Below are 13279 nucleotides of genomic sequence, written 5' to 3' on the forward strand. Positions count from 1 at the left end.
GTAAAAAAAACCATAAAGTAGGAGGATGTGGGCCCCTTGGTATTATGAGGATAATAGAAGTCACCTCTTAGACTTAGATTGTAAGTTCTACGGACTTAGATTGTAAGCTCTACGGGGCAGGGACCTCCTTCCTACTATGCCTCACACCACATGGCACTTATTCCCTGTGCATTTATATATATATATGTAATTTTGTATTTTGTAAGATTGTACAGCGCTGCGTACCCTTGTGGCACTTTATAAATAAAGTTAAACATACATACATACACCTCGGAATTCCATGACCTGAATAAAAGCACTTGGCTTCTCTTAAGCTGGATAAACACCCACCAATATCCTACAAAACCTTATTTGTACGATATTTAGTGCATGTATTGGGGATCGACGAGACGATCGTTATCGTAAAGGCTGCGGATATCTGTCATCTCATTGATTGTGCAAGTTAAAGACTTTGATCGGCGCCCAAGCAAAATCTGCGTTTAGTGCTGAATCGGCAGGTGGAGGTAGAATCTCTATTCACCCCTGATCATTAACGGGGGACCAATGGTCACAGGAAAGATCGTAATTGCACCAGTACTGGTATTAGTGGTGTACTTTTTAAAAACATGCTTTGTGAAGGTTAATGCCACCTTTTGTGAAGATTTCAAGAAAAATAAAAGTCTTGGACTTTTTATTTATTTAACCGAGGGCATTTTAATGAACTGTTCAAATATGTTAATCATACAATAGATGCATAAATAGTAGAGCGAGGATTTGCAGGCCGGCATTCAGATTTCTGAACCAGATCTAGCTCCACGTAAGAGACATTATCATCCTAGGGAATAATAGGATAGAACATGTTATCAGAGACTGTGGTAAATTTCTGTGCTTCTTCTGAAAATGTACGCTGTAATAATTATGTTTTACAGGTGCTTTGACGCACCAAATTCAGAGGCTGCACCCACTGGTGTACAGATTGATATTTCTCTGCGTGAAACGTAAGTAGGAGCATACCAGGCAGCATAGAGGACCTGAGATTAAGTATATGGCGGTGACTGAGATTAGGGACAATAAATTGAGGGGGGGGGCCTAGGTACAAGATTCATACCAGGGTCAATATGAATTGAGTTTTGCTGCTGGGTTTTAACAGAAACTTTCTCACAAATGTTGTTCCTCTTTCTAATAAATTTGCCAGTTAATATTATAATTGTGAATAGTCACCAACATATTTCATTGCAGATCATACAAGTTAAACTTATTTTAACACAGTGTAAGCACGTACACAGTCAACATGTTTAAAATCATTCTCTAGTAAATTAATTAGATTTTCTGTACCATGGAAATGCAAATATGCACCAAGCTTCTACTGTTTGAATGCTGAGCTATAACATGAAAAGGTCAATAACAGCTAATTTGAAAAGCACCATTATGTTATGTTTCTTCCAAAACTGCAAGAGTTAAAACTCAATCATGACATACCCATGCAGCATATACCATTTACCTGAAAGAAAAGATGAATATAATGCAAACAAATCCAATAAAAATTGCTTAAGACATTACATTTCCTTAATGTCCTTTCACCACATCCATGGTTAATACTTCTCATCATTGGGTAGTTGGAAAGGCATAAAAAGTGAATAAAAATAAACAATGAACATTTAGTGCAGTGATCAGTGGCTCATGGGCAACATGTTGTTCCCAGTGGCCTTAAAGGAGGTACTTAGTTTTGAATATTTGGCTTAAATGCTAGATCTGGTTGCATAAAAACAAGGTGTACTGACAAACAGAGCCTTCTGTAGGCTGCTAATCTACATAGATATTCTACCTCTGTCTGCTCAACCTCTTACTTCTTGTCAAAAAAAAGTGAAAATTGATTTTCCCCACTGGTACTGGAAAGTTTCACATATAGTATTGCATATATTGTATGGGGTTAGCTAATGTTTAACAATTACTAAGTTCTAAATGATTAAAGATGAAATATTTATAGGATACCCTATCTGGAAACTCATTATTCAGAAAGAGACAAATTATGGAAAGGCCATCTCTTTTTTTTTAAGAAAATAATTCTAATTTTTAAAAACGATTTCCTTTTTCTCTGCAATAATAAAACAGTACCTTGTAATTGATGGTAACAAAGCTGTGTGAGTCCATATTGGTAGCAAAACAATCCAATCTGATGTTTAATTGATATTTTTTAATGATTTTTAGCAGACCTTAGTATGGCGGTCCAAATTACTGAAAGATCCCTTATCTGGATAATAGATCCTATACCTGTACTAGGATGTATTTTCAATGAGGCACAGGCCTTTCTTCATATTAGCATTTATGAATATTTTATGAATGGGTGCTTCCATGCTGGAGAAGCATTTAGGAATTTTAAAGTAATACTGTAATGGGAAAACATGTTTTTTTCAAAATGCATCACTTAATAAAACTTCTCCAGGAGAATCCTGCATTGAAATCAGTTTTTCAAAAATGCAAACAGATTTTTTTTATAATTAATTTTGAAAATTCACATGGGGCTGAAATTATCTATTTCCCAGGGTGCCACAACCATGTGACCTGTGCTCTTAGTCACACTTTACTGCTGAGCTGCAAGTTGGAGTGATATCACCCTCCTCCCATCAGCCGATCAGAAGAACAATGGGAAAGGAGCAAGATAGCAGCTCCCAATAGATATCAGAATAGCACTCAATAGTAAGAAATCCAAGTTCGGCTGAAAAGTTTACCTGAAAGCAGTTCTAATGTGTAGCGCTGGCTCCTTCTGAAAGCTCAGACTCAGGCACAATGCACTGAGATGGCTGCCTACACAGCAATATTACAACTAAAAAAAACATACATTTGTTGGTTCAAGAATAACATTTTAAATGGCAGAGTGAACTATTTGCTATGTAAACAGTGTAATTTAGAAATAAAAAGTGTACCCTAAAAATCATGACAGAATATGTGAATGAGGTTTTTATAGAAAGAGTTGGTTGAATGATTACCGTTTCAGGGGATGGAATATGGCCTCCAAAATGGAAATCATCTGTAAGGGGCCAACTGTTAGACTCCAGGTTGCCTGAAAGATGCACATATATTATAATATATTAGTGTAATTGTGTTTACAACCTATATAGTACATAGGACTATAGAGGAAAGTAATAGGGTTCCCTATGCTCCCCCTTGCGCATGCCTTCTCACATTCATTCCCCAGCACTCAGAAGATATAAAATAATTCCCACTGCTACATTAGATTAAAAGTGTGCGCAGAAGATATTCATAGCTGCTGGAGCCTAGCTATGCTATGCTATGTAGCAGCACCCCTTGCCATTTCCCCCAGCCTTATCAATAAAATATCTTTCATAGTATACACTGATACCATGTTTTCATTTTACACCATGTTTTGTACCTCTAGGTTGGAACATGGAACTTGCTTCTAAATAAATAGTTTTTCCTATGCTAAAAATTAATTCAACCCATTCCAGGCCTGATGGCTCACATGGCAATGTTTTAGAGTACTTTTTATGCCTGCTGTGTTTTCGGTGCCAAAAATTGCCCACTGCCACCTCTCATTGTATTCAGTGGGAATTGTCTGAAAGTAGCAGCAGTGGAGCTTTTTGACAGTTTACATATACAGGTGCAAAAAAATCACTCTTTGTTCTATAAACCTTAAAACTAATTTGCTTGCCAGCACAACTGCTCATTTCTTCAAATGATTTGCTCACATAGAGATTATACATTTTCTTTAATTTTTTTGCCAAGCTTATAGTATGAATACCTTATGCAAAGTGATCAGGCATACAGTACCCAAGGAATCATATCTATATAACATGAAGTACCCCAAAGGTTTTTGTATAACTAGATTGTAAGCTCTACCGGGCAGGAACTGCTATCCTCTTGTTTCTTAGATTCTTGTTGCAGCAGTACCTTCTATTTATTTGTATTTATTATCATACTTTGTATCTTTTATTATTTTAATAACCCCCTGTTGTATTAATCTATTCTACTGTACAGCGCTGTGTACATATATAGCACTTTATAAATAAAGATATAAATGCATACATACATCTCTGCTGCAATAATACAGTTGCACAGTGGGCAGCCCTGCCTGCATTCATGTAGCTTAGTACACTAAGTCAAATTTACCTTGAAGCAGTTTATGATGAAGTGATGTTCTTCTACAAAAGAGAAGTGTTGACAGTAAAATCATAAGAACTTTATAATTTAATATATAAATACTCAATGTGTAGGTAGACATATATATACAGTGGAGGAAATAATTATTTGACCCCTCACTGATTTTGTAAGTTTGTCCAATGACAAAGAAATGAAAAGTCTCAGAACAGTATTATTTCAATGGTAGGTTTATTTTAACAGTGGCAGATAGCACATCAAAAGGAAAATCGAAAAAATAACTTTAAATAAAAGATAGCAACTGATTTGCATTTCATTGAGTGAAATAAGTTTTTGAACCCTCTAACAAAAAAAGACAATACTTAGTGGAAAAACCCTTGTTTGCAAGCACAGAGGTCAAACGTTTCTTGTAATTGATGACCAAGTTTGCACACATTTTAGGAGGAATGTTGGTCCACTCCTCTTTGCAGATCATCTCTAAATCCCTAAGGTTTCCAGGCTGTCTCTGTGCAACTCTGAGCTTGAGCTCCCTCCATAGGTTTTCTATTGGATTAAGGTCCGGAGACTGACTAGGCCACTCCATGACCTTAATGTGCTTCTTCTTGAGCCACTCCTTTGTTGCCTTTGCTGTATGTTTTGGGTCATTGTCGTGCTGGAACACCCATCCACGACCCATTTTCAGTTTCCTGGCAGAGGGAAGGAGGTTATCGTTCAGGATTTCACGATACATGGCTCCGTCCATTTTCCCGTTAATGCGAATAAGTTGTCCTGTGCCCTTAGCAGAAAAACACCCCCAAAGCAAAATGTTTCCACCCCCATGCTTGACGGTGGGGACGGTGTTTTGGGGGTCATAGGCAGCATTTTTCTTCCTCCAAACACAGCGAGTTGAGTTAATGCCAAAGAGCTCTATTTTGGTCTCATCAGACCACAGCACCTTCTCCCAGTCACTCACAGAATCATTCAGGTGTTCATTGGCAAACTTCAGACGGGCCTGCACATGTGCCTTCTTGAGCAGGGGGACCTTGCGAGCCCTGCAGGATTTTAATCCATTGCGGTGTAATGTGTTTCCAATGGTTTTCTTGGTGACTGTGGTCCCTGCTAATTTGAGGTCATTAACTAACTCCTCCCGTGTAGTTCTAGGATGCTTTTTCACCTTTCTCAGAATCATTGACACCCCACGAGGTGAGATCTTGCGTGGAGCCCCAGAGCGAGGTCGATTGATGGTCATTTTGTGCTTCTTCCATTTTCGAACAATCGCACCAACAGTTGTCACCTTCTCTCCCAGCTTCTTGCTAATGGTTTTGTAGCCCATTCCAGCCTTGTGCAGGTCTACAATTTTGTCTCTGACATCCTTGGACAGCTCTTTGGTCTTTCCCATGTTGGAGAGTTTGGAGTCTGCTTGATTGATTGATTCTGTGGACAGGTGTCTTTTATACAGGTGACTAGTTAAGACTGGTGTCCTTAATGAGGTTGACTAATTGAGTAGAAGTGTCTAACCACTCTGTGGGAGCCAGAACTCTTAATGGTTGGTAGGGGTTCAAAAACTTATTTCACTCAATGAAATGCAAATCAGTTGCTATCTTTTATTTAAAGTTATTTTTTTAGATTTTCCTTTTGATGTGCTATCTGCCACTGTTAAAATAAACCTACCATTGAAATGATACTGTTCTGAGACTTTTCATTTCTTTGTCATTGGACAAACTTACAAAATCAGTGAGGGGTCAAATAATTATTTCCTCCACTGTATATATATATATATATATATATATATATATATACACTGTATGTATATAAAATAAAAAATCATTGGAAAAGTTTTAGAAAACTAGAAAACAACTAGACTAAATAAAGTAATAGGCTTTACTCATTTTGGAGGAAGCAAGCTATCTTTCACTGTAACTAAAGTGTAGAAACCAACTTGCATAAGTTACTGCACTAATATAGTAACATCATTTTGTTCATTGCAAACAAAATATATTACCTGCATCGTCCAATGAAATGATTACGTGATGGAATTAGTAGAACAGCAATGAGTGTGAAGGTTGCAACAACTACAATGATGCTTGTTAGAAGAATTCTTGTATTTTCTGTATTATATTCAACAAATGTTTCTTCTGTGGCTGTAAAAGATAATGTTTCCCACTATTTGATGCACTGTATTTAACACACAGGTTAGTGATTTGCCTCTATAACACTATTCTTCACAATCAAGCATGTGGTAGTTCAATGGGTTCATATTTTCCCCCTATCAGGGCCTTGTGCATAATGCTTAAAGAAGTAGTTCACCTTTTAGAATGTTATAGAATGGCCAATTCTGAGCAACTTTTCAATTGGTCCTCATTACTTGTTTCTTATAGTTTTTGAATTACCGTATATACTCGAGTATAAGCCGAATTTTTCATCTCTAATAATGTGCTCAAAAAAGCACCCTCGGCTTATACTAGAGTATATACGGTAGTTATGTTCTCCCGGCCGTTTATTACTGCGGAGGAAGCAAAGCCCGGTGCTGGACGCATTGCATCGCATTACATGTTTACCGTATATACGCTCATTGCGCGCACCCCCCTGTGGACGACCTTACGCGTGGACGCGTCAGGCGCACGACATCATGTGCTGCGCGTAGCGGAGCAGCATCACTGAGGGCCACTTGTGCTCGTTGAGCTTGTTCTCGTTGCGCTCGTTCACGTTGCACACAGCCCGACCCCCCCTGAGACCTTACCTCCCGGGTTTAAATCTCACGCGCACTATTGCAATCGCACTGGATTGGCAGGAAGGCTGAATGCGCGGGCCATTACCGGGTAAAGGAGCCCCCTCTTTCAGTTTTCAAGTTTAATTGCAGTACTCTCATTACATAGGGACACTTCTGTGCAAATAAGTCATTTGGCAATCATAGGCTTCCCTGTACATGGGACAGACTCCCAAGAATGGACTTGCTCCCTTGTATCTGACCACAGAATGCAGAGCTGTGGTGTAAGGTTGGCAAGCCAAGACCATATCAGATTTGTGTATGCATGGTCTAATCACTAATTGGGTACCTTCTTCAGTTGCACAGGGATATAGATATAAATTATAAATATTTTAGACAATTAAATAAGCAGTAAACTCAAATGTCGATATTGCCATGTCTTGAATACCCCTGTGCATACAAGAACCTGTCATACCTGCTTCTCACCAAATGTAATGCTCTGGACTTGTCTCTAATACCTGTAGTTACAAAAGTAGAGTAATCGCTTTATCCCTCCTGTGTGCACAATGGTCACATATCATTTGCTTACATGCCTGTGTATAGCGCACAGTGACAGCGCCAAGACATCCTGTGTATAGGTCAAGATGAAGTCGCTGCAATAGTTGGGGAAATGGGAACAACTCTAGATATGATATGTAACGAAGGTGAAGTGGTTGCTTTCTTTCTAATCTGTCATCCTCTAGTCATGCAAAGCACACAGCAGGATGGCAAGTACTTGATAATTAGTATGGAAGCTTCCTTAGCCTTCCCAAACTTGCTTTTGTCTGCTGCTGTAGCATTTTTCTTTCCCTAAAGTTATCTTTTATTTATTTATCTGTTATTTGATTATTGAAACTTAGCAGTAGCGGCTGCATTTCCCAACCCTAGGCTTATACTCGAGGCAATAAGTTTTTCCAGTTTTCTTAGGTAAAATTAGGTACCTCGGCTTATATTCGGATCGGCTTATACTCGAGTATATACGGTATTTGCTTTCTTCTTCAAACTGCAAACTCTTTGTAGCTTTTACAGCTTTCAAATGGGGGTCACTGACCCCGGCAGCCAAAAACTATTGCTCTGTGAGGCTACAGTTTTATTGTTATTGGTACTTTATATTACTTATTTTTCTATTCATATATCAGCTTCTCATTCAAACCACTCCCTGGTTATTGAGGTAATTTAGCCCCTAACAACCAGATAGCTGTTGAAACTCCAAACTGGAGAGTTGCTGAACAAAAATTGAAATAATTAAAAAACTACAAATAATAAAAAATTAAGACCAATTGAATATTGTCTCAGAATATTACTCTCTACGTCATACTAAAAGTTAACTCAAAGATGAACAACCCTATACCCCCAGAATTAATACGTAACCAACAGATTGTTGGTTACAGACAGTTTATATTATGTTAAGTGACCTATTAAAGAATCTCGCCAAACTGGAATATATATAGCAGTAAATTTTGCCCTTTTACCAATGGCACATACTATTAAAAAATATATATACATTTTTTATGAAAATGGTTTATATACAGTGGCTTGCAAAAGTATTCGGCCCCCTTGAACTTTTTCACATTTTGTCACATTACAGTCACAAACATGAATCAATTTTATTGGAATTCCACGTGAAAGACCAATACAAAGCGGTGTACACGTGAGAAGTGGAACGAAAATCATACATGATTCCAAACATTTTTTACAAATAAATAACTGCAAAGTGGTGGGGTGTGCGTAATTATTCAACCCCCTGAGTCAATACTTTGTAGAACCACCTTTTGCTGCAATTACAGCTGCCAGGCTTTTAGGGTATGTCTCTACCAGCTTTGCACATCCAGAGACTGAAATCCTTGCCCATTCTTCTTTGCAAAACAGCTCCAGCTCAGTCAGATTAGATGGACAGCGTTTGTGAACAGCAGTTTTCAGATCTTGCCACAGATTCTCGATTGGATTTAAATTTGGACTTTGACTGGGCCATTCTAACACATGGATATGTTTAGTTTTAAACCATTCCATTGTTTGCCTGGCTTTATGTTTAGGGTCGTTGTCCTGCTGGAAGGTGAACCTCCGCCCCAGTCTCAAGTCTTTTGCATACTCCAAGAGGTTTTCTTCCAAGATTGCCCTGTATTTGGCTCCATCTTCCCATCAACTCTGACCAGCTTCCCTGTCCCTGCTGAAGAGAAGCACCCCCAGAGCATGTTGCTGCCACCACCATATTTGACAGTGGGGATGGTGTGTTCAGAGTGATGTGCAGTGTTAGTTTTCCGCCACACATAGCGTTTTGCATTTTGGTCTCATCTGACCAGAGCACCTTCTTCCACATGTTTGCTGTGTCCCCCACATGGCTTGTGGCAAACTGCAAACGGGACTTCTTATGGTTTTCTGTTAACAATGGCTTTCTTCTTGCCAGTCTGCCAACTTTGTGCAGTGCACGACTAATAGTTGTCCTATGGACAGATTCCCCCACCTGAGCTGTAGATCTCTGCAGCTCATCCAGAGTCACCATGGGCCTCTTGGCTGCATTTCTGATCAGCGCTGATCATGTATGATTTTCGTTCCACTTCTCATGTGTACACCACTTTGTATTGGTCTTTCACGTGGCATCCCAATAAAATTGATTCATGTTTGTGGCTGTAATGTGACAAAATGTGGAAAAGTTCAAGGGGGCCGAATACTTTTGCAAGCCACTGTAGATGAATCAGGGCACTGACATCAGAGAATGTACTGGTTCTACAACAAAATTATTTTAGAGCCCCAAATATAGGACAAGGAAACCCTTTTCTACAAGACTTTTGGTATATTGTATATTGTTGGGCACCCCTTAATGTACCTGATCGCTACCTTTATTTTCCTAAATACCTTTTATTATGGTTCACTCTCACAGTTTAAAATATGCCTCCGTTGCAGCTGCCATTTTATTTTTTTATTACAAACGTCATTAAGATGAGCCTCGTGATTTATCTGCGTCTGCGCAAATATTTTTACACCCGTTCGCCCTCACACATCATCAGGCCCAGATTTGTGGAGAGGCCACAAAGGCCTGGGCCTAGGGCAGCAGAAATTTATCGAGTGCCGCATCTTTGAGTTTTGTGCACTGGGAAGGAGGCAGGAGCACACAAACACCGATCAGCACAGAGCAGGAATAAGTTGTAAGAGCTTGTTGATCGGTGTATATGTTCCTGCTTCCGTTGCGCGTCACCATAGTAGCCATATTACTTGGTTGCTATTGGTGCATGCTGAATACAAGTTGGGCATTACAGGTGTCAATGTTTGTGAGCAAAGTATGAAATGCTTTCCTGAAGATCATTTATGCACATGTGCTGATTAGGAATACTTTCTTATACGCATGCTTGGGTCTTGGTTTTGCTAAACTGGTCAAAAATATTATATTGATTCCCTTTATAAAGTCTAGTTCTTTAAGTCACATGTGAGGCAGAACAGATCCAGCAATGTCAATCACTGTGTTACTTACTTGTACTCTTCATCTCAATAGGTGAGACAGTGGTGGTTGGACCCAAATAATACTCCACACTGATATTTGCATATTCTTCCACTTCACATCTCCACAAGCCTTGGTTTTCATTTTTGTTTGGGTCCAGAAGATAAAGAAGACCTCGTTTATTTTTCTTAATGCTCTGTACCTTACCCTTAAGTAATGAGAGCTTGAACGTGAATATGTGCTGAGTGTGGGAGTCTTGATTCGTGCAGATATTGCATACAAGGGCCTTCTTTGTCTTTACTGGAATCAAGGAAAGAGATAAAGAGGGGGAGAACAAGCAGCCTGTGGGAAGATAGTAACATTGTGAAGAAAGAAAGGTACAGTAGGGGAAATGCATTTTTAAGATATATATAAGAAATGTCAGCTTCTGCACAACTTCCCCCCTATCCTCTGTCACTTAAAAGTGGCAATGCTTGTGTACTTAAAGTGTGGGAGATACAGGAGATATTTGCACCATTTTAGCTGGAACCAGGCACAGTCCCAGTCACTATTTCTGATGCAAATCTGATGCAGGTTGTCAGTATAATTCAGATAAAGGTATGGGATCTGTTATCCGGAATCCTGTTATGCAGAATGATTCAATTTACGGGAAGACCATCTCCCATAGACTCATTATAGGGGAATAATTCCCATTTTTAACAATGATTCCCTTTTTATCTGTGGTAATAAAAAGTACCTTGTACTTGATCCCAACTAAGATATAGAGACAAAACAATCCTATTTAGTATAAATAATGTTTAAATTATTTTTTAGTAGACTTAAGGTATGGTGGTCCAAATTACGGAAAGATTTTTTATCCAGAGAACCCCTGATTCCAAGCATTCTGGATAATAGATTGCATACCTCTAATGGCATTGCACAACACCAAAAAGAGTCAGACTCTACAACTTTAATTACACATTCACCTCTACATTCATCATATGATTATCATAAAGCAAAATGTATGAAGCTATGTACCCAATTTACCAAGTATACCTACATCAATGAGTTCACACTAATGTCAGAGTGTATATTCCAATTCTTTCTCTTCTGTAGCTATCACTCACCTTTGGTGCCATAATATATCAGTATGTTCAGTATCACTGCCAGCAGCATATTGTTTCTCTGTATGTGTGCCTCTTCTTCTATCTTTATCTTTGCCCCTTAATCTAACAACCTTGTTTTAGTAACCACCTTTTCAGTTTCTAGTGGTTCTTCTCTTATATCTGGATTTCTTCATATGAATTTTGCCTTTTCACTTTCTTCTCCTTTTGTCTTGTTTTGCATCTATTACTATGCTATTTCTATATTATTCCCCTTTCTCCTCCTCCCTCTTTTCAATTCCATCATCTCTGTTTATAGTCCTCTTTTTTGCTTTGCCCTTTTTTGTCTGTCAAACTGTTGGAGCTTTTTAGCCCCTCCCTTAAGATGAAAATATAGAGCGGAACCTCATAGGTCTTATCACTGACTAGCAGTCCCTCATAGAAGTTTGCTTGTTTTTAACTGAAGCATCTGAAGTGGTTTATAGTGTGATCATATAGTAATTCTATTCAAACGAACTGTAAATCTAGTTATCTACCTTGCAAGGACCTAACACAGAGTAGCTAGAATTATTTGAGAACAATGCAGCTGGGAATATAGTGCTCTCTCCCCATTTATTGCTGCAGTGGGAGACTCTTCTCGGAAAAAGCCATAGTAACAGAATGTTTTCAATGGAAAAGGACATATGCTTCAGGCACCAATAGTAAGGGATGCCACAGTTTAGAACAAAAGACAAAAAATACAGATTTACACTGGTGCTGTATCGTATAGCCATAAGCTCTGACTGCTCTGACTGCTCTACTGCAGTCAATTTAGAACGAGTCTTTGATTGATTGATTGATTGATTGATTGATTGGTTGATTGTTTCTAAGCTTATTCAAGAAAGACATTCATTTTGACTCTTAGGCTGATGCCAGACTGAGTGTATGGCATATATTTTCAGCAAGCTGAAAACCGCTTTCCAAAAATACCGCCATACGCCCCTACCTGTGCCTGCATCCGAATGAATGGAATACACTCAGACGCAGGCACATGTAGCCAATATCCACTAAAGATACAAAGTCTCGCGTTTTTTGGTGGATATCGGCTACATGTGCCTGCACCTGAGCCTATTTCATTCATTCGGGTGCAGGCACAAGGTAGGCGGTTTTTACAGTAGCGGGGCATATTCTCAGCGATTGATTTGCATTGCTGCAGCCAAGTGTAAAAATGTAACCTGTAAGGAACTACATGCTTTCCAGAAGAACAAAATGTAACATGTAAGGAACTACAAACTTAGGGTTTACTTAAAGTTTAATTAACCAAGGAAATGTTGGCTCTTGGTTTTGTAGCCACAAAGGCCTGTGAAAGAAAAAGCTGAATTAAAGGGATACTGTCATGATTTTTATGTACTTTCAATGTCTTATTTACCAACAAATATATTTTTTTTAGCTGTAATATAGTTGTAGGCAGCCATCTCAGTGCATTATGCCTGAGTCTGAGTTTTTAGAAGGAGCCAGCACTACACATTAAAACTGCTTTCAGGTAACCTAAGCCAGACTTGGATTTCTTACAATTGAGTGCTATTCTGATATCTACTGGGAGCTGCCATCTTGCTCCCTTCCCATTGTTCTGATGATCAGCTGCTGGGAGGTGGGTGATATCACTCCAACTTGCAGCTCAGCAGTAAAGTGTGACTGGAGTTTATCAGTTTATAAGTCAGTTTATAAGTCACATGGCTGGGAAATGAAGAATATGACTAGCCCCATGTGAAATTTCAAAATTAAATATAAAAAAAAATCTGTTTGCATTTTTGAAAAATCGATTTCAGAAGAGAAGCTCTATTAACTGATGCATTTTGGAAAAAAAACAGGTTTTCCCATGACAGTATTCCTTTAATAGTTTACATTCAATCTAAAGATCAAGCAGTGAACAAGTCCAGTTATATCACAGTACTCCATGTCATG

At 38.7% G+C, this 13279-nt stretch overlaps 1 protein-coding gene across 1 annotated transcript; it reads right to left on the minus strand.

Annotated features, from left to right (window-relative positions):
* Window positions 1-679: 679 nt before the first annotated feature.
* On the minus strand, window positions 680-11633 carry LOC105948211. Its single transcript, XM_031892182.1, has 6 exons — window positions 11360-11633; window positions 10287-10595; window positions 6077-6215; window positions 4108-4139; window positions 2967-3040; window positions 680-814 (listed from the first exon to the last, which is right to left on the minus strand). Exons 1-6 carry the CDS (start codon window positions 11406-11408, stop codon window positions 719-721), a joined length of 699 nt encoding a protein of 232 aa, XP_031748042.1. The 5' UTR covers window positions 11409-11633; the 3' UTR covers window positions 680-718.
* Window positions 11634-13279: the final 1646 nt, after the last annotated feature.

This window comes from Xenopus tropicalis, chromosome 8, assembly GCF_000004195.4.
Source record: "Xenopus tropicalis strain Nigerian chromosome 8, UCB_Xtro_10.0, whole genome shotgun sequence".
Classification (NCBI taxonomy): domain Eukaryota; kingdom Metazoa; phylum Chordata; class Amphibia; order Anura; family Pipidae; genus Xenopus; species Xenopus tropicalis.

Coding starts and splice junctions, on each gene's coding strand:
- LOC105948211 (XM_031892182.1), bottom strand. CDS start 11,408: ATGCTGCTGGCAGTGATACTGAACATACTGATATATTATGGCACCAAA. Junction 10,596..11,359: donor GATATATTATGGCACCAAAG/GTGAGTGATAGC, acceptor ATCTTCCCACAG/GCTGCTTGTTCTCCCCCTCT. Junction 6,216..10,286: donor TATTGAGATGAAGAGTACAA/GTAAGTAACACA, acceptor TATCTTTTACAG/CCACAGAAGAAACATTTGTT.